General features: G+C 44.8%; 1 protein-coding gene across 2 annotated transcripts; it reads right to left on the bottom strand.

Annotated features, from left to right (window-relative positions):
* Positions 1-5,270: 5,270 nt before the first annotated feature.
* Positions 5,271-21,640, bottom strand: SKA1 (spindle and kinetochore associated complex subunit 1). Of its 2 annotated transcripts, XM_030969306.1 has the most exons (8): positions 21,294-21,640; positions 20,432-20,535; positions 19,687-19,811; positions 18,629-18,717; positions 18,087-18,143; positions 14,983-15,120; positions 10,260-10,429; positions 5,271-5,779 (listed from the first exon to the last, which is right to left on the bottom strand). In XM_030969306.1, exons 2-8 carry the CDS (start codon positions 20,529-20,531, stop codon positions 5,631-5,633), a joined length of 828 nt encoding a protein of 275 aa, XP_030825166.1. In that variant the 5' UTR covers positions 20,532-20,535; positions 21,294-21,640; the 3' UTR covers positions 5,271-5,630. The 2 variants fall into 2 exon arrangements, with proteins under 2 accessions (XP_030825166.1, XP_030825167.1); XM_030969307.1 differs by lacking the exon at positions 18,087-18,143.
* Positions 21,641-21,970: the final 330 nt, after the last annotated feature.

Genomic DNA, 21,970 nt, shown 5'->3' with positions numbered 1-21,970 from the left:
GGATAAACCTTTTCCAGCTCAGAGACTGCTCTGTGATATTCCTCAGTATCCACGAGCTTCTTTACCCAGCTCCCTCACGCAGCTCTTGCCAGCTCTGCTCAGTATGAGCTCCCTGCTAGCAGAGATCCATGAATGACATGAAGTGCTCCTTTTCCCTTCCTCCTCACGGGCTCAGTGAAAGAGAACATGTGCTCTCGCAGATGGAAATCACTGCCTCCTGAAACAACGCGCGGCACTAAATACTCAGGGGTACGAGCTGCTCCCAGCATTGATTTCTGCGGATAATTATTTCCATTAGTGCCTCCTCAGAAGAGGAGTTAAGGAGAACAAAAAGATTATTTATTTATTTATTTATTTTTCCTGAACAGACAAAACAACAAAGCAGCAGGAACAAAGAGCATTTTATAAACCAGCTTGGTTTTGTCTCAACTTTTTGGAGGCGTGCATGGGTTTCTGACTCCCCTGGGCTGTGTGGTGTCTTTTTTGCCGCAAGCAGCCCAGCCTGGCAGCTCCTGAGCCCTGCTCCTGCTGGGCAATGCTGCTCCCTCCCTCCTCACAGCATCCCTGCCTTCCTCCGGCCCCTCCTCACACCGCACTCCGACTGTGAAAACTGCCTATTTTATGATTGGCTTTTTCCAAATATTAAAATGAACATTATATGTGTTGTGTCAGAAAGTTATGCTGTATTAATTTTCTTAGGTAGTGTGTAAAATATAGTTTTAGGTTATAACAAAATGTTAAAATAGAAACTATTTTATGCTATGTAGGATACTTTTTTTTAAAGGAAGGACTCACAGTGAGATAGCAGCTGCAGGACACCTGAATCTTTCAGAAAAAAAGAATTTATTGCTCTCATCAGAAGAAACAAGCGTCATCCTGCCTCGGTCAGGTCTGAACACGCCATCGGGATTCAGAGGAAGAAGTTGACACTGACCAGACAGAATCCTTTGTTTGAATGGAATTTATGCATAATGTATGAGGTGTATGAATATGCAACAGGCTGTTGTTTTTAAGGGTTAATCCTCTGTTAACATAGGTCCTTTTTTGGGCTTTTGCTGCCCAGAAAAATGTACCCAGACTGTCCATAACTCTTTATTTCTATTGTCTCATATTGTCCTAATACAAATTGTCCATATTTTTATCACTCTAATTATATTGCTATTTTCATAACCATTTTATTACTGTTAAACTTTTAAAATTCCAAAAACAAGTGATGGGCGTTTTTCACACCGACAGTCCTGGTGGGATTCAGCAGCCACTTCTGTCATCTCTGCCGGCACACTCACCACATCAGCTTGTCACCAGCACTGTCACCCTGTTTACCTAGGCCAGCCCAGGAGGCAACTTTGCTCCCCAAATGCATATTCAACGACTTTGCTCCCCAAATGTATATGCAATGACTTTGCTCCCCAAATGTATGTGCAATGACTTTGCTCCCCAAATGCATATTCGATGACTTTTTGCTCCCCAAATGCATATTCAATGACTTTGCTCCCCAAATGTATATCCAATGACTAGGCTCCCCAAATGCATATGCAATGACTTGGCTCCCCAAATGCATATGCAATGACTTTGCTCCCCAAATGCATATTCGATGACTTTGCTCCCCAAATGTATGTGCAATGACTTTGCTCCCCAAATGCATATTCGATGACTTTGCTCCCCAAATGTATGTGCAATGACTTTGCTCCTCAAATGCATATTCGACAACTTTGCTCCCCAAATGCATATTCGATGACTTTGCTCCCCAAATGCATATGCAATGACTTGGCTCCCCAAATGCATGTTCAATATTCATCACCCCCGCTCCCTCTCCTGCTGTCCGAGGGGCGCAGAGCCGCGGGGGTGAAATCACGAGGAGGGCAGAGGGGATTAAGGCTGTGGGATGATCACAGCTCCCTGCTCGTTGGTGCACCAGGCAATTAAATCGGTGTTGCCTCTGCTCCGTTCCCTTGTTTTCAGCAGCTGCCACCAGCAGTGTGAGGGAGCACACGGGCTGTGCTTTCAGGGGTTTTAAATTAAACCATCTGGCAGGCTGGTACAGAGCGCTGTGGCTTCTGTCGGCTGGTGAGTGACTCAGGGAGCACCGGACAGGCAGGAATCAGTGCACACCCTGCAGAACACAGCAGGTTTTAAGGCGAGCTTGAGGCCACTCACCCCGGTAGACAGTGGGGTGCCAAGCTAGAAATTGGCAAACTTTGCTGGATTTCTCCAATACTAAAGCTGCCAGCAACGAGGAACCTGCAAGTCCTTAGTGTCCCAAAAGCCACCTCTGTGCTGATACCCAGCCCCAGGCAGCTCCTGGAGGTGAAGGTTTTGTCCCCAAAACGCCTTGGACGCAGCAAAAAGCTCACCCAAGACAGGGCTCACCGAGCCCCTGGACACCAGGGAATTGCTCTTTTCCAGCTCCCCGGCCAGCAGCGTGAGCTTTTGGAGGAAGAAAAGTGGAAGGGCACAGTAGGTGACCACAATCCATGGGCACAGCTCCTTGGGAGAAGGAAAACACAGTGTTAGGACAGGGAATTAAAATAATGAGCACATTTGTGAGAATCTGCCCGAGGGAAAATTGTTCAGAAAATTAAAAACTCCATAGTAACAGACCAAAAGCAGTTAACCAACATCTAATTAAGCAAAAACTGCAATCCCCACAACAAAACAAGAAAAGGAGGAAAAAAAAAATAAAACCCATGCAGCAACCAAGCTTATCCAGACCAAAACAAGTACTAAGGAAATAAAAATTAAAAAACCCTGTTCAGTGATATCTGAAGAGAAAAAAACCTGACAGGACTTTAAAGCAAGTAGGCAAAACCAGGGTAAAGTTGTAAAATATCTTGCTTTTTAATACCCATTAGAAGCCAAGGACAATCTGTAGGGTCCTCAAATATATTCCAATAAAATGCAGAGTAGAGACCACAGCTTGGATCTCTACATTCCGGAGCAAAAGACCAAAAAGCAAACCCCCAAAATGCAACACTCACAAAGGGAGTCTAGAAACTCAGCAGAATCTCTTTATCGACAAAGTTCAAAGATCATTTGGGGTATTTTGCACATTAAATTTCATGTTAATGCTGACAGGGGACAAGAGGAGGCGTTTTAGATGAGATGTTAGGATAACAGCAGAAATGGGCTCATGAAAGAAAAAGAACACAGCTTTTCTTATCAAAACAGTTTTTATTACTTGCAGAGTTTATATTTATCACAATAGATCTACTCTGAACCTTACCACACTAATAAGTAATTTGAAAGCAACGAAAGCTGTAATAAAGACTTCTATAACAAAAACAAGACAAGTTTGACCTGAATTTTCATGATTAATGTGAATATTTTCACTTCAAACCCCAACTGTTTCAGGCCAGTCTGGGTATCTGAGGGGAAAATCTGTCTGCATGATGAAGGTGGAAAAGCACAGGACTAACAGAATCACCAATCAGTCTAGAAGTCTTTGGACCATCTTGGATCTTCCTGTTCAAGTGATGTAGAAAACTCCAAAATGTACAATTAGTATAAAAAGAAAGATTAAGAAAAGGAAATCTGGAAATTGGTTTGAGGCATTGGAAAAAAAATAATCAGATGCTTCCTTTGAGTAGCTACGGAATCTTAAACACAGCCTCCAACTCATTGTATAGTTTTAAAAGATAGGTGTTGATGCCTTGAGAGGCTGCCTGGGACAGAGGCTTGACAGTGTCAAAGGAATTAAATAGGGATTTATTAAAAGGCCTTCAAAGGATGCACCTTGGGCACTACAAGAGCCTGGCCATGGCTCCTCCCAGGATGGATCCTGGTCCCAAATTTTCATCGTTTTATAAGTTTTGCTCCATTTCCATATTGGGATTAATTGTCCAATTACAGCTCCAGGCGATGCAATCCCATCCTCCCAGATTGCTCTCCTCACTTTGCTGTTGTTTGCACTTTTTGGGCCCAAAGCTGTAGTGGTGCCCTTGGTTCTCAGGCTGGAAAGGGATTGTTTTGTCTGACTAAACTGTGAGGAGAACTTGAGGAGAAGAATTTATATGAAGTTCATAGTCACACACTAATGCAGTACAAATCTGGAAAATGTGAAAGCTAAAACTTAAGGCATCAGTGCCTGCCAAGGAAGTTGAGAAATACAACCCTCTTCTCTCTGAATATTTATAACTTTGGAATTACGGGGCTCTGAGGCAAAGAGATGGGTGGAAGAAGAAAATATATATAAATATAAATCTATGTTTACTAGAACACAGGAAGGTAAACAAACAAACAAAAACGACACAAGAAGAACACATACCTAGGCCCAGCCTTTTCCCACCGCTGCAGTTCCACTCACTGCCAGCAGGGGCGATGCTGGCTGCTGGCTGGTCAGGGCACAGTGATTCCTCCGCGGCGGCAGGGGGCGCTGTGCGGGGGCGGATTGCGCAGTGGCTGCAGCGGGAGCCCCTGAGCGGCGCCGGCGGCCACAGCAGAGACGGCACCGCTGGGGTGGTGAACAAAGCACAGCAACGACCCCAGAGCCTGCCCAGAGCCTGCCCGGATCCACAGGGCTCCAGCACTCACAGGGTATCAGGTCAGGTGAAAGTGGAGCAAAAAGCCGGAAGCAGTGGGGGAGAAGAGCAGGACTGGGCAATGGCAGCTGGGCTCCTGTGAGCAGCCAGGAGATGATATCTCCTTCTGGAGGGGGTCAGGGTCCCAGGATTGCCCTGGGCAGCAGCAGCCTGGCTCCTGTGAGCAGCCAGGAGATGATCTCTCCTTCTGAAGGGGGACAGGGTTGCGGGTTTCCCCTGGGCAGCAGCAGCCTGGCTCCTGTGAGCAGCCAGGAGATGCATCTCTCCTTCTGGAGGGGGTCAGGGTCCTGGGTGGCCCCTGGGCAATGGCAGCCTGGCTCCTGTGAGCAGCCAGGAGATAATGTCTCCCTCCAGAGAGGGTCAGAGTCCTGGGTTTCCCCTGAGGCACCCGAGCAGATGGGAGGAGTCCCTCCCAGTGAGCCTGGGGTTTGGAAAGGTGCCAGTTTGATAGCTGCTGTCACAAGCAAAGGCTCACTCACGGTAAGGAGGAGAGCAGGACAGTAGCAGTGCAGTGCAGTGCAGTAGTAGTGAATTCTCTGTGCAGCAAAACCCAAAACCCCACCTGTCTCCCCTCTGATCCCGAGAGCACTGAAGGCCAAGCCCAGCCCCTGACCTCTAGCCCAGGCTCATGGTATCTCTGCATTTCCCAAGAGAAATCCCCCAGCTAAGGGACAGTAGTAAACTGCACCCCTTTTCCTCCCCATCCCACAGTCCCCTCCCTCCCCTGCCACATCTTTTGTCTCAAATATCCATTGTTCTCATCTCTTAGGCAACAAACGGAAGAAAAATTCTTGGAGAGAAAGGGAAAAAAATAAAAAACCACTCAGAAACACAAAAGGACTAAAGGAGCACGGTTAACCTGCATGAGTTAACCATGCAGAGGAACTTTATGTTTTTTCCTTTACTGACCAGAAAATGTGCCCAGCTGACTTTCTGGTTCAGGTTCGTAGTTCCCCATAACTTCGCAAAGCCAAACTAAAATACTTGGAACACCACTCCTAATTTAGCGTAGATGCCTGAAAACCCCTCCCTGTGTGTCCCTGCTGCTGTCTGGAGAGCAGGGCAGGGTGTCAGGTCAGGCACGGGGAGCTGTTAGCAGATGACGTAGCGGATGAGCCCCAAGCCACGAATCTCTCTCAATCTGTGGCAGTGCCTCAGGATGCTGAGGATGCTGTGGAACCTCTTGTCCAATTTCAGGTGAGTGAACTCCTTGATATCATCCTCCACAATAAAAAATAATCCTGGAAAAGAAACAACAGTTTTGTTACAGAAATGACTATGCTGTGGGATACACTCAGCATTCCACAAGTGACAGCACAGCCTCTTCTTCATCATTCCACAATCTACAATTCATAATTCTGCAGTCAGTAGGATGGCTTCGCACTATATCGGGAACTTTGTTCTACTTTTAAAACCTGTCATCAGAAAGGGAATTTTCAGCCTTCCCCTGAAGTTCAGACACTCTGCATCATCCACAGGCCCCGCTCCATGAGCTCTGTCTCCCAGCAGGCACTCACTTTCTGGAATTAGATCTCTGCCATAAGGACAGAGCCCTGCATGCATCAGAGCTATGCAGCCCACCATTCCCTTGACTTACATCAGATCTGGAAAAGAACAATCCATCATTACTTCAGAAAATCACAGGAAAAGACTCATCACTTGCAACAGCATCGTCCCTGTGTCTCCAAGAAAATGGCACAGTGAAGGCCTGCATCAAAGCTGAGAGCTCCCCCCTTCTTGTAGTTAACTACTTCTATAAGCAAATTGTCATTAAATTTCAGGCTGCCCAGCGCAGTGGTGGAGTTAACATCCCTGGAAGTGCTCAAAAAACCATATGAATGTGCCCCTGGATGACATGGTGAACATGGTGCTCGGTTGACAGTTGGAATTTGTGATCCTAAAGACCTTTTCCAACCTAAATATTCCTGAATTATGTGTAGTATTACGCTTCCAAGTCTAATGGGAAGGACACAAGGGAAGGGGTGCTTCAGCTTAGAAAAAGAAGACAGCATTCTCCCTCCTTGTTTTATCCTTATCACTGAGGCAGTGACATCTTAGAAAAAAATTGAGCATCTCTTCCTCCTGTTAAGTCCTTCCAGTTTCACTGGGATATAGCTGATACAAGCTGGAAAGCCGATGCTGCTAGAAAAGAACTGAGGTCCAAGAATTATGTTTGTATGTGCAATGTCCCCCCAAAATCTTGCTCAGACAGAGCTGAGAAATAACAGATCATATTTTCTCACAGCCTGGGCCTCTCATGAGAGTTAGTGACACACTTGTCTCACAGGGGGTAGAATCTTCCAGAGACAATAACTGTCAAAATCTAGAGATATTCCCCCAGAGAGGAACTCTGCTGGAATCTCAGAGCTTGTAACGCCACCAAATCCACATACAGATGAGAAGTAGGAAGTTTGTTTACTAGAAAAAGAAAGAAGAACTGCATTACTGCTCAAAATAGGAAATAGTCTCAAATAGAGACCATTAACAACTTCCAGGGACACCAACACACCCAAACAGTGCTGGGAAGGCAGGCATAACCTGCCTGCTGCCTTCACAGTCTATTGCATCTGGGGGAGCATCAGAACGTCCTGAATTTTTATAAAACAAGATTCCTTCTTATATTTGCTCACTATCCAGAGTGGCAACATTCAGCAGAGCAGGATCTTTTTTGTGAAGAAATCAGAGCTGGGTGAAGGGCAGTGGGTTGGCCCACGTGCTAAACAACCAGCTAAACACACTGAACCACCTGAGTGGCTGGAAGTGACCCTGATAAACCCGGCAGCATCTTCTCTCATCTTGAAATCAGAGAAGAGGTCAGCTGGCAATCAGCCCAGGATGAGAACCAGTGGGAATCCTAAGCAGAGAGACAATCACTGGAGAGATTTAAACAAACAAATCAATGAATACAGAACGTCATCCTGAAAAATGGAATGGATAAAGACATTCAATCATTTTGTGCTGGCCAGATAAGAACCGTCTGACAGGCTGCCAGGACTTTTCTCTAGGCTTTCTAAATGATTAATCACAAAAAAAACCTAAACAAAACCATCTACCACACAACTACACTTGCTCTATCAGATGCTGAATGTCCTAGTTTCCTAACTGAGCTTCCCAAGATAAACAAGAAATAAAGACCATCTCTCAGGTACTTAGAGCAATTAAGCACTTCAGTTTTTCAGACTTAAGGCCCCCAGCTGACAGAAAATTCTCTGACTAGCTGTAGCTTTCTCAAGTGGCTGGAATGGCTTCCTCACTGCAGCCAAGACTGCTGTGGATCACAGTGCAGACTGAGCAGCAGTCCAGGCCCAGGAGGGCCCTTCTAGTGTCAGCCTCTCTTCTACAACTGTGGGCTCAAACTCTTTACTACTAAGGATAGGAACAGTGGCACCAAAAATCTGCTGTAAATTAAATTGATGAAGCCAGTGTTTTAAGAAATCCAGATTAATGTAAGCTGCTGTTCAACTGAGGCAAAAACTGCTTAGAGAGAAGCCAAACCCTCACAGCTCAAACCAAAAGTCAGTCACACGAATTTATTTAGCTGCATTAGAATGAATTTACCTAGCTGCATTCTGTGCTTAGATTGTTTTTCATAAAACCCTTTAAACAATGACCTTTGTATGGCAACTGAGATCTCATCTGCAGTCCTGTGACTACAGCATGAGAAGGACGCGGAGCTGCTGCAGCCAGTGCAGAGGAGGCCACGGAGATGCTGCCAGGGCTGGAGCCCCTCTGCTCTGGAGCCAGCCTGGCACAGCTGGGGCTGCTCAGCTGCACAAGAGAAGGCTCCAGGGACACCTCAGAGCCCCTGCCAGGGCCTCCAGGGGCTCCAGGAGAGCTGCACAGCCACTGGGGACAAGGCATGCAGGGACAGCAGCCAGGCAATGGCTTCCCAGGGCCAGAGGGCAGGGACAGATTTTGGGCTATTGGGAATTAGGAATTGCTGGCTGGCAGGGTGGGCAGGCCCTGGCCCAGGGTGCCCAGAGCAGCTGTGGCTGTCCCTGAATCCCTGGGAGTGCCCAAGGCCAGGCTGGATGGGGCTTGGAGCAGCCTGGGACAGTGGGAGGTGTCCCTGCCCGTGGTATGGGGTAGAAGTGGCTAATATTGAAGGCCACTTCCAACCCAAACCATTCTGTGATTCTGTGTTTCTCTTACAGGTCTCAGAACAAAGTGCCAGCATGTCCATCTGTCCTAGGGTGACATTATGATGCTTGTATCCCCATTCATGTGTTCTGTTTATGCTGGATATTATGTTCTGTGCCTTTAAAACTGGCTCTGAAGAGTGAAAGTTTTGTTTGGGCTTTTCTTATCAGCCTGGTGGGACACAGAAATGGGCAGTACTTAGTGCTGTTTTTGCTTTTTGCTTTGCTCTCTCTCTCACTCTTGCTTCTGCTTGCTTTTGCTTCTGCTCATTAGCTAGTTTAGCTAAACAGTCCAAATTTCTTCCTGGACTGTTTCTCCTTTCCTTTTTATCGACCATCACGAGCCTGCTCTGGACTGGGACCTGGGAACACTGAGAGTTTGCACCTTGTGGCCTGCAGCAGCAGCCCCAGCACAGGATGGACTGATAGCAGAGCGACCACCCCCAAGGGAGACTTTCTGAATTTGTCATCTGTTTCAGAGTGGTGTCATCCGGTATTGTTCATTCTGTGTGCTGGGGAGTGCTGTGCCTGTTAAATAAACAGGTTCTTTCCACTTCTCCGAGGAATTCTTCCTGAACCGGTTGCGGGGACGGGCCATGTGGATTTGCTTTCTGGAGGGGCCCTCCTTTGGAAATTCTCTACCAAATTTGCCCTAAACCAGGACACCATCAGATCAGAACTCCCTCCCTACAGAAAAGCTGCATTTAGAACCCAGAAGTCACTGATGTTTTCATCATACTATAATATCCAGAGCCTTGAAGAGCAACAAAACTGAAGGAAGGAAGAAAAAGTTGCCGTTTATCTTCAGGGCACTCCTGAGTACCCAGTGAATGCTCAGGGCAGAAGTTCTAGCTTTCTGTCCAGGGCTAAAACAGAAGGTGGGTGCCATGGTGTTGTCAGAGACAGCTCTTTTTATGTGAGACAGAAGACAGTTTGCTCCACTCTTTATGCCTGAACTTGGAAACATGAGGGCACTCTAAGGACATCCCCAAGCTTGACATGAGCACTATGCTCCCAGGAATAATTATGTACCTGTTCTCAAGAGGAAAGGCATGCCAAAAAGGAGATTTTTATATCAGAGACTTACTGTGCCACATGTTTTTGGAAAAGCTAGCCTGTAAGTGCAACTTTCTTTTCAATTGAAAGAAAGGTATTTTGGTTTTCACTCCTGCTATGCTTTTAAGAGGAGAAAACTTCTTAAGATTATCAGATGGACTTACCTCTTCCACAAAGCCACTGCAGCACAATTAATTAGCCAAATTTCCCAACTTCAGAACAAATTTTTAATAGTTTATGTCCAACCAAGTTTAACACCTAAGAACACATTTCTATGGTTTGGTTATCAAACTAAGAGTTTCCAGAACTTGTAGTGATTCCAAACGAAATCTTTGTGCACTCAGACTTTCTGCCATGACACACCATCAAAGGGACATATTTTTCAAGGAAAACATTCAAAAAGTGAGCCAGTAACTATGGGAAACTCTTCAGTCAAAACTACTGAGAAAAAGACCAGTATTTTTATACTTCTCCTGCAACATCCAAGTGTTCTGAGTTTGGTACTAACAAAGGAAAAACAAAATACCTTTTGTATCCTTAGTTTCTTCTTCTATGAACCTGTGGTAGAGGTTTCTGACTGGTGCACTCATAGACTTCAAAGGCTGATACAAGATCTTGTACTTGCCCAGCACAGCCTTGTTAATCTCTTGAACAACTGCATTAATCTGATCATATGTTATACGGCCTTTCAAATACCTACAAATAAAAATAAGAAAAATAAGAATCAGTTACCAGAAAGTCACAAAGTTCTGTGTTTATTCTTCTCTTTCATCTGCCTTAACTGAAGAAGCCATTCCTAGTTAGAGGCAGTTTCTCCTGTTTTGTATTACTGAATACATCTAGTAGTTAATTCTGTTCATTTCCTTGATTGCTTAACAATCCTGAAGGTAAAAAGGCCGTGACAGAACCTAAAGCAGAAAGATAAAATATTAGAAAGCTAAATTAAGAAGCAGAATGCATTCAGCGCTTAAGCTGTAAAAAGCTTTTCAAAATGGAATAAAGGTTGCTTTTATAGCATACCACTTAAACACAGAAAAATAAAGCAACTTTGCAGAAAACAGCATGAAATGAAATGTCTGCGTAGGAGCACACCTTGGCTCATATTATCACCACAAATGAGCTGTGTTTGATGTTACAGCCATTTATTGTTTGGCCAGGGCACCAAACAATCCGGCAGCGGGCATGGAGCGGGGCTGGAGTGCAGCGGCCCCATGCCCACCATGGGCCCTTTTTAAAATTTGTGTGTTGGTTTGTTATGTCTGTTTGGTTGGTTTTTGCTTTGTTTTTGGTTTTTTTTTTTTGATGTGGCACTAAGTGCCTTGGTTTAGTTGAGATCTTAGTGCATGGGTTGGACATGATGATCTTGAAAGTCTCTTCCAAGCCAGTGATTCTGTGATTATTTGGTGTCTTTTGATGAGCTACTAGTTGTGTGTTGCCTTCTGTATTTGACTGTGCAGTTTACTGAGCTGTGAAGATAAGGTTCTGCACCACCAGAATCCATTTCTGAACTCTCAGAGCTTTTCATAATACTAGTACTAGAAGAATAAGGTCTGTTGATAACAGCCTAGAGGTACAGGAAGCACAGAAGATAAAGAACAAAGTGATGTGGAAATACTAGAACATTGGAAGATTTGCAAGTAAGGCTATTCAGTATTTATAGATGTAAAGCCATGCCTTCAAGGAAAAGGAGCTGTGCTGCACACTGAGAAACCATTATATAAAAATGAAATCTGAAACTCAAATGACAAGCAGTAAGCTAAATACAATACAACCTTCCTCTCTCCCCAAAAATGGCAGTAAAAGTCGGGCCAGCCCTGTAACCTGCATTGTCTTGTGGCCTTCATTCAGTTGCTACAACAAACCCAACCTGGCTGTTTCTGGACTGAAAAAATCAATGAACAGCAAGTTCCTCCCTCGTATTAATCTGAGCAGACAGGCTCAATCTTTGGAGAACACACAAAGAATTCAAAGCAGAAGTAGATAATCAATTACAAGTTCCGTATTCCAAACCAGAAGTCAGACAGGCATTCTGCAATTGCCAGCTCAAAATAAGTGCTGTAGATTTCAACAGCAGCCAGTCCCTGCCAGGCAGACAGGCCTGCGAGTTGTGTAAAACTGAATTCAAAGCCATTGCTCTGCCTCCAAACCAAGTTTGAAACTTAGTAGCCACTCAGTTACACGCAACCGGTTTTCATACCTCGATTAATTCAGCATTGGAGGTGCAGCCATCTCGTAGCTATAAAATCGCTCTACTTTGCCCAGTAATAAAGCAGCACTAGCCCCCCTGCCCCCGACACGCAGCCACAGCAGGAGCACAGCCTGTAACCACAGCAGGGCTCTGCCTGCGTGTACTAACTGCTGTTTATTGCTCTCTTTGCCTCCCTGCGCCACAGGGGAGTGTGTGGAGAGAGGAAAGCTCAGCCCAGAGGTATAAAACACCTTTATTTAAGTTCCTGTGCTCCCACTGTCAACACACAGACAGTGAGCCCACTTAATAAAGCCAAGGCAGCACCTCAGCTCATCCTGAAACTGAAACAGAGAGGCAGGACTGGGTTGCCTAAACCTAAACACAAATGTTCTTTGAGAGGCCCTCAGGCATCCAAGATGCTTTAATCTGAAATTAAACCCTGTCAAAACCAAATGGAATTTTTATTCTGTGCACAACTAAGGATCATAAAAACTCCAGCTGTCCCACAGCCCTCTCATGTTTCTACCCAACCACGGCTGGCAAACACGTTAATGCTGACATTTATTTCAGTCCATACGTACGCTAATATAAAAATACAAAGTTGAGAAGTTCCGAATTCAGGCATTTAATTTAGATTTAAAATAACTTTAAAATCTGCTTCACTATTCCAAATGCAGTAAAATTCAAAACTCTTCTAAAAAAGATCCAGTCAGTTTCTTTTTTTAATCCACAGAAGCCCTTTTTCAAAGCATTTTTTCTATAGGTATGAAAACCAGAGCACAGTGCCGTGTTCCTCAGAGAAAAGAATAACATCAATATAACGCATATATACCACTCTAAAAGAGATAAAGCTTGTAATGGCCACCCCTGCTCTCTCAAAAATGGTTGGGCTAAAATAGCCATGTATTCTCCCAAGCCACCATCTTTTGAGACTTGAGAGTTATAATGAATGCACAGAATCTAAAACGCTTTCAGCACTAAGATTTTTAGAAAGCAGTAAGAACTCTAGACAAATAATAGAGCAAACATTTTCCTCTGCCTCAAAGTCAAAAGTTAACAAAGACAGGTATTGTGAAATGTCCTTTATCTTCCTCCAAAAAGCACCTTCCTGCAACAGATTTGAAGGGTAAGATAATTTGCAGGTTTTTTATTGTGCAAAGTGCTCTGCTTGATCAGGGTGCTCCACATCTGCCCCTTAACGCAGCGTGTACCTTTGCTAAATGCCAGCTGCCCAGTCCTAGGACTATGAAGTCACTGAAGCCTGTGTCCCTTTCAGTGGCCTGATGGTGTTAGGAATAGATTTTCTTCCATGTTCAGCATAAGGCAAGTGAAAACAGCCTCCATTTTTCAGTGACCACCCCCACCTCCATCGCTCACCTGAGGAAATGGGCCATGAACCAAATTCTCATTCTTCCAAGAGAATACATTCAGTGTAAGAGAATTTGTATTACAAGTATTTACTGCTTAGATTTGGTCAATCAGTATGTGAAATTGCAAGTACTCCCTCAATCTTGTACTACAACATTGCCAGGCAACAGGAATACTGGTAGATTAATAGAGCTATGTAAATTCATGTAAATTTTCCTCCACAGAACAAACATGCTTCTCACATCTGAATAAAATTAAATTATTTCTAGAGCTCTACCAGCACAGTCTAAGCTGCAACCTTTCCATAATGGGTACCTTCCAACACAGCTGCAACATTCCCACCAGGAGTGCCTTCCAACTCTGCTTATTCTGTGGTTTTGTGAATCTTTAATGGACAGGAAGAGGATCATCTGGCCTCTGTCCACATCCTCCATGCCCATGAACAGCAGAGGAAAACCTTCCACTTTCAAGGGTTATCATAAACTCCTTTAGGTGGGAAAAGCCCTCTGAGATCACCGGGTCCAAGCTTTCCCCCAGTATGGCCAAGGCCACCACTAAACCATGCCCCCAGGTGTCCTTCCACCTGTCTTGTGATGTGGAAGACCATAGTCTTAACTGGAAGTTAAAACAATATTTGTCTGGAATGGTCTGTGTCTATTTTTCTTACCACAGCAGAGATAAAGACCAAAAATTCCCAGGCTCCAGCTTTATCCTCTCATAATTTTATCAGGAGAGAACTACTTAAGGGAGTAAATCCACAAAATACCTGAGGTCTTCAGCAGAATAAAAATACCAGGTGCATGCTCTTCTAAGAAGTCCTTTATCATTAGCGCAATATTCAGGATAAGGAAGAAAATGGGCATTACTCACCTGAAAATTTTGAAGGCTATAGATAAAAATTATTGGAAAGCCTTAAGTAAAGTACAGACTCAAAACCATATTTCTTACTGAAACAGGTATTGTCAGGGAACACAATAAATCTAGAATCTCAATAACAATTTAGCCTTAGGCATCAAGAGAAATTTCTTCTTCTTGCAGAAATATTTACCCATGCCACCCAAATGCCCTTTAACAGTTATTCCTATATATCAGACTTTAGACAAGGATATCCATTAATCAGGTCCTGATGTTAGGGGAAAACACCCACAGCTTTCTATTCCAGAAATTTGGGAATTTTAGTGCAAAGTGGTTTTTTTGCTTTTAACAAGTCTGATTCCTTTTCCTGTCTCAAAATGGATTGGTAAGTCAAGACTTGAAGTTTCCAGAAACCAATATTTGGGTCAAATAAAACCAGCATTTATCACTGGTTTTCCTTCTATATGTAAACAAACCCTCCATGTTATGAGATGATGGCTCTTTTTTTCAATGTCAGTTCTCAAAACAAGATGAGGATTCACCTGTTAGCTAATAAATCTCTGTTCATACAATTACAGTGACTTTTGAGATAAGAGGTTTGGGTTTTAACTGATCAGTTTTCATCTTCCCAATACCAGCATAAGAGGAGCCCAATTAATTAATTCAATTTTCAAGTTTGCTAGCAATGCATTTTAACCATTTGGAGCTGTTGTCATGTTTCATCCCATGAAGTATTTCATCTCTGTCAGTCCCAGTTCTGCAAGAGGTCACTCTCCCAAACCTATGTGTGCCACCCAAATTGATATGCCAGAGTGCAAGGGAAGCCATGCTTACTTACGCAGGAACACTTGCAAACTCCTCTGTGGTTATTAATGCTGCTTCTTTAATGACTTTTTTCTCTTTTGCAGGTTTCTTCTCAGTGTTGGGTTCTACAGACTTTGTTTGTCCTTTGTGTTTCACAGTTGGCACGGTGTTGCTGTAAAATGAAGGAATATTCAGTGCACAAACAGCAGGTAAGTAGGAAGGAGAATTCTACTACACTGCTTAGTCAGAGACCTAAGCTCCAACCTGTTAGGCTGGATGAACACAATTAGTGATATTTCACAAAAGAAACATCAGTAAAGCAAGCCTACGCTGTTTCAAATCATATCCTTCAGCTGACTTCAGCACAGTTCTTGGTTTCTGTGCTATAGAGGCTGCTAGCAGGTGAGCTGGAAGCAGTCCAAGTGCACCATGGCACAGCTCAGAATTCAATGTACCATTACATTTCACACAACGCAAGGCCTGGCTTTTTATCAAATAAAACAGCCCAGAGCTGCAGCCTTCACAGGCAGATTTGAAATACTTCATAGCTCTTTGAAACAGGTTCAGATCTTGGGAAGCCTGACTCATCCATTAAACTTTTGAAGCAAGAAATTCTACACCACTTTGCAGACACTTTAAAATATTTTTAGGCAAGATCCAAAAGGTCAAAAAATTCTCTGATTTCTTCCTGATTATTAGAACATTATTTTTATAAATTCATCCTTCCTCTAAACCCTTAGCTTAGAGCCTCAAACCCCAAGGGATTTGCCAGCCACCCACCCAGCTGCTCCTCAGCAGGACAGCAAAGAGGATGCATATGGCCAAATCCACTGTTGTCAGAACATGGGCATTACTGAGATGTGCAGCAGAATTACATAAAGCAGTACAGAGCTGACCTGGACAGGGAAATAATCCTCTGCTTGGATCCCACTGTCCCACAAGAGATCATTGCTGCACATGGGGTCCCACGGCAGTGAACGGCAGGGCAGTGCCCCATCTGTTCCCCCCAGGGCCAGGATTTGAGGTGTCACTCGCTGTGTTCCCCGAGGAAAAGGACAGGACAGCGCCGTGGAGAGGACAGTGAGTGCCACCTGCTGGGCTCCCACAGCGCCTGCTCGCTGACACGGGGACGGGAGCGGCTCTGCTCTGTGCTGTGACACCGCACAGAGCCCTTCTGAAACCAGCACATCTGCAGCCAAACTATCGCAGATGTCATCATCTGGAGAACATCTGTTTGCATCTGAACAACAACGACAGAACGAATCCTGGCACCCTGCAGCTAGCAGGGAATGTCAGCAAACTGGAGGGACAGGAGAGGGGGGTGCATTTTGGGTGGTGGTGGTGGAGGTGGGTTTGGAATGAAAGGATAAACACAACAACGAAGGGAAGGAAGTTCACATCTTGCAACTTCATTCCTCCCACACTCCAGTCTCCTGCTGTCTATCACACTGCAACAAACCTTTTCTAGATGATTCCCCTATCCAGGCACCCTTCCTTTGTGTTCCCACCCACTCCTTTGTTCCTGCACTGCTGCAGTGAGGTGGAACAGACACAGTTCACCACTGACCTGAACCATGAAAAGGAAATACTTATGCTTGTTTACAAAATCTGTCTCTGGTGGAACGAGAAACTGAATCTCAACAAACACAGGGGATACAAAGAGCTTGAGAGATATTGAACTTGCTTTTTATTTCAGCGAGATTCCTCTGGTAAACGAGAATAGCAAACCCAAGGATATAGGAGAGAAACAGTAGCTAAAGCCATGAATCGCTGAGTTTCTCTGTGTGGGTGTTTTCTTTTTCCCTGGGACTTCCAGGCCTGTCTCACCAGCATTCAAGTGCTCCTCTGCTTTCTGCATTATCTCACAAAAATCACTCAACATTAATATTCAGAGCCCCACACATCCGGGAAAAGAAAGGAGAGGAAGGTTTGGGGAAGAGGCCTGAAAACATATTTACACTGATACAGTGGGTTTTGAACAATAATGTCCCTTCTTACACTTCCTTGACCCTCCACTGCACAACAGAGTGAATATCAAGAAGTGACAAAACAAGAAAAAAAGAAGAGTGTTTTGACAAATGGCATCATCACACAATGTATTGTTACTCAAGAAAAACCAGCAACAAACTGACACTGACAGAACAGCGGCTGTGAGCTGGCTGAGCACAATGTGTAGAAAATTATCAGAAAAGCTTAGTTGGTTTTACATACTGTGGTTCTCTCTAGAAAGGGAAGAACTGGCTAAAGTCACATCACAATTAACTTCCTAATCACAAGCAGGAAAAGATTGTAAGGAAAACGAACATCCCAAAAAATCTTTTGGTGTCAGAGGTGACACAATCACTGAACAAGCCTCATTTACATCTAAACAATTCCCGGGAGCTAACACAAAGTTAAGACAAAGGATTTCCCACAAAAAGAAAGTAAGTTATGGCGGAAAGGCAGAACCCAAGCGGTAATTTCTGAAAAACTTCAATTTTTACACACACACAGACAAAAAAAGCAACATCTAAATTGAAAAGGAACACGTCAACCCTAGAGACATTTTGAGAGGCTGTTTCCTAAACCGAGGGGTTCATCTCTAAAGGGTGAGAATAAGGATAGTTATCCCCTCACCAGCTAAGAACGATTTCAATACAATACCTACACCAATGACCATACTGCTACACACCAACAAAAATTACCATTCACTTTTCTCTTTTAGAACACTCTTTCCACACATTTAACCTTTTACTTTGCTAGAATACATCTGTCGTGTTTTGAGACAGGTTTCTCTGGCATGAGGAGCCAGAGCAAGTGAAGTTGGTTGATTCAGGGCACATACTGGAAGCAGTGAGTTCAAACTAATGCATTGCTTCCTGACAACCTACAAGGTGGGAAGGAAACTCTGAGATCCCCAGATAATGAGGGTCACTCTGCAAGTGACCCCACCTGACACACACTAACAACACTCCATAAAAAAAAATAGCTCCAACAGGATGGAGAAAGAGATGAGAAACTCAGAGTTGAAATGTCTTAGAAGCCTTCCGAATAACATTAATTCTGTTAATTAAGTAAAATTAATTCTGTTAAAACTGTTAATTCACATACTTGTCATTTTCACACACTTGAGCTACTTGACTCTGAAAAGCTTCTTACCTCAGCCCTCTCCAAGGCAAGGGGATGTCATAGCTAGCTGAAATAAATGCAGGATTGCTGCAGGAAAAAAGAACAAAACCACCACAAACACAATTCAAAGTCCTGCAGAAAGACAACTGAGTTAGAGGATTTTTGGTTTTTAAATGTATTTAGAAGGGCAGTGGTGAACTTCAGTTCTAGTGACCCAGCATTTGGGTCACTAACCCTTTAATGAGTAGGCATTGCAGTTACAAAATTGGTGTGTTTGTGATTCTAAAGGAAGGGATGCCCAGACTCAGAGAAGCACTTGCTTTCTACTACATCACACCTACCCCTGGAAGCTCCCATTGGAACAACCTGGGGGTTTATAGACTTGACCTGACAGATTTGTTGTGATGCTAGCACAAGCCTGGACAAGAGCCAGCTCCAGAACCTACAGACACAACAACTTTGGCTCCCAGAGTTCCCCAGTTAATGTGGAGTGAAAGGAGCACAGCTGTGCAGTGCTGCAGCTGGACAGTGCCAGGAGCAGCCCAGATCCCCTGGGCTCAGGTACGACATACCAGCTCTGGGGTTTAGGCAGATAGCGTGGAATGTGTTCAAGGAGGTGCTGTGCTTCCTTCTGCTCTCTCTCAGCAGCCTTCTGCATCTCCTGAAATTGATACCAGACTATATCAGAAATCTCATCCTACTAACATCAAGCAAGTAAAATTAGGGCAAGAGTAAATTAATTTTCAGCTTTTTTAAGAGGTGTCTTTTATTTCTCCCCATCATCTTACCTCCTTATCCCATAATTTCCCCAGGAAAACTAGTAAAGATACAAAGGAAGGAGTGTCTATCCTTGCTCCCAGAATGTCAGAGAAATTTGAGCAGGCAAAAGGAACTTTAGCAATATGCCCTGAGCAAGGTCTGGCTGGGGAATGGTGGTGGTGAAGATGAGATACTGTGGTAAACTCACCTCCATTCCCCACATTCCCTCCATTTCCACAAACGACTTAACAAAAGCGCCACAAATATACAGTAGAAAATCAGACAAATATTCTAATGGAATACTTTGTGCAGCTCTTGTAAAGATGCATAGGTAGAATTGCTTTTTAGATCACTGTATCTGTTATGATAAAGACGTTTTCAAGGCCAGTGACAAAGACATGATTTTAATGTCCTTAGGATGAAGGAAGGTAGACTTAGATTAGATATTAAGAAAAATTCTTCCCTGTGAGGGTGGGCAGGCCCTGGCCCAGGGTGCCCAGAGCAGCTGTGGCTGCCCCTGGATCCCTGGAGGTGTCCAAGGCCAGGTTGGACAGGGCTTGGAGCAACCTGGGACAGTGGGAGGTGTCCCTGCCCATGGCAGGGGTTGGGACTGGAGGAGCTTTAAGTCCCTTCCAATTCAAACCATTCTACAATTCTATGATTCTGTGTACAAGCCTTGAAAAATACAATTTTTAATGTTCATTGCTCTGGAGAACTGCTTGACAAACTACCAGCAAGCCTGTTTCAAGCCCCAGTTTCTCTTGTAAGCACATGCATCCAAACATCACTAAGAATCTAGGAAAAAAAGTGACATATGTATCAAAGATTTCTTTGAATCTTTCAGTATTTTATGAATGGGAAAAAAAATTACTTTGAGAGAATCTTTCTGTTTTTCTTGCTGTTTAACTTCATTTTCCATTTTATTCAGGAGATCATGTACAAGGATCACGTCATTCTGTATTTTACGGAGCACAGGCTTGCGGGGATCATCCTTACCTGTAAAAGAGAACATTAAGCTACAAAGTCTCCAAGAAAAAAACAAAATGCAATATTTCTCCCCTTCACAAACAGGGATTATCTAACTCCCTGCTCCCCAGCCACCATTTCCATCCAGGAGAAGCAGCAAGCCAAACTGTCAGCCTTGTACTCCACACAGCCAACAGAGTCCATGGAATCACTTAGTTTGGAAAAGCCCTCTAAGACCAGGTCCAACTATTCCCCCAGAACACTGTCAAGGCCACCACTAACCGGTGTCCCAAGTGTCACAGCCACATGGCTTTTAAATCCCTTCAGGAATCAGGATTCCACCACATCCCTGGGTGGATTCCTGACCTCCCTTTCCATGGGGAAATTCCTGCTGCTGTCCAAGCTGACCCTCCCCATGCCCAGCCTGAGGCCGTTCCCTCTCCTCCTGTCCCTGTTCCCTGGGAGCACAGCCCGACCCCCCCGGTGTCCCCTCCTGTCAGGAGCTGTGCAGAGCCACAAGGTCCCCCCTGAACCTCCTTTGCTCCAGGCTCAGCCCCTTCCCAGCTCCCTCAGCCTCTCCTGGGGCTCCAGCCCCTCAGTGTCTTTCCTGGAGTGAAGTGCAAGCCAAACCCCACTGTTGTTTTGGTTACCTATGTCTCTCAATAGAAGGCACTTTTTAATATTTGAAATCTTCATATTGATGTGGAGGCATAAATCCTCCAGGCTTGAGGATGCCATATCCTTCATCATCACACTGAGGGGGAACAAAAATGAAGGTAGGAATTTAACAAAGACCCGAGTTGCAAACATTGCCTACGAAAGCAGAATTTTTAGAAAGACATTGATCTGTCACAGAAACAAACAGAACATAAATGAAACAGTAAATGGAGTAATTATTTTTTATCTTTTTTATCTAAATTGAAGGCAGGAAAGGAAGCATAAAGTGGCACTAGACAAGGCAATAAGTTTCCCAGAACTTTGGAGATAAATGCAGTGTGATATCAGTGCAGCAATTCCTCATGAGACCGGGAGCACCCTTATTACACTGATGTGTGCAGTAATAAAGGAGTTGGAATTTACTGCAAAAACCAAGAAATACCTGGCTTATATGAGCAGTTTTAGAAGACTCTCTCAGGGAGACCACATCAGATGATTGATGTTTAAAATGGTGTGTTTTTTTAAAAACGTAATTAAGAAAAAAAAAAAGCAGAGTTATTAGTGAAGTCTGGAGGAATAAAAAAGAGCATTATATATCTATTACTATATTGTCTATAACAATAGAATTATTAACCCTATTATAGACAGGAATTGATTTTAAAAAATTATACAATGTGACAAACACCCACATTTAACACTGTGGCCCGGCACTGAGCGCTCACACAGCTTCCTCCGGCGGCTCACACTTGGAAACTTTTAAAACGTCTTTATTTCGCTTTTGGCTTAAAATACTATCAACTACCGCGCTTATTAAACCCGTTCTTAGAGACCTGCCGCCTCCCCCACCCTCCGTACCTGCGTGGAACCAGGGCCCTCCAAGGCGGATCGGGATGCCCTGAGGGGATCGAGCTCACCCCTGCGCCCTGAGGGGTTTCTCCTCAGGTTTCAGCAGGCCCAGCGCCGGCGTTTCCCGACCTTCGTCCCGGTCCCACTCCCTCAGGAGGAGGAGGAGGACGCTCGGCCGGGGTTGGAGGACGCTCGGCAGGGGTTGGAGGGCGCTCGGCCGGGGTTGGAGGACGCTCGGCAGGGGTTGGAGGGCGCTCAGGCGCGGCTGCCGCGGCCAGGGTGGAGCCCCGGTTTGAATCCGGCGCGCTCGGGCGGGCGTTGGGGAGGCGCGGAGGGCGCGTGCGCGCTGAGGGCGGCGCTCGGGGTGGGCGGAAAGGGCGGAGCGGGGGCAGCGCTGAGGGAAAGCCGGGCGGGAAGGGCGGGAGCGCTGAGGGGGAAACAGGGGACAATGCCGGGTACTAAAGGAGGTTGTGGGCCAGGTGAGGGTCGGTGTCTTCTCCCAGGCAGCCAGTGATAGGACAAGGGGATATGGTCTCAAGCTGTGCCGTGGGAAGCTCAGATTGGACTTCAAGAGGAATTTCTTCATGGAAAGGGCGTTCTGGCGTTGGAAGCGGCTGCTCAGGGAGGTTTGGAGTCCTCATCTCTAGAGGTGTTCAAGGAACGCCTGGACAAGGCGCTCAGTGCTG

The sequence above is a fragment of the Camarhynchus parvulus genome, chromosome Z (genome assembly GCF_901933205.1).
Source record: "Camarhynchus parvulus chromosome Z, STF_HiC, whole genome shotgun sequence".
NCBI classification, from domain to species: domain Eukaryota; kingdom Metazoa; phylum Chordata; class Aves; order Passeriformes; family Thraupidae; genus Camarhynchus; species Camarhynchus parvulus.
Note: the sequence above shows the minus strand (reverse complement) of the source record. Positions and strands in the feature narration are given on the sequence as shown.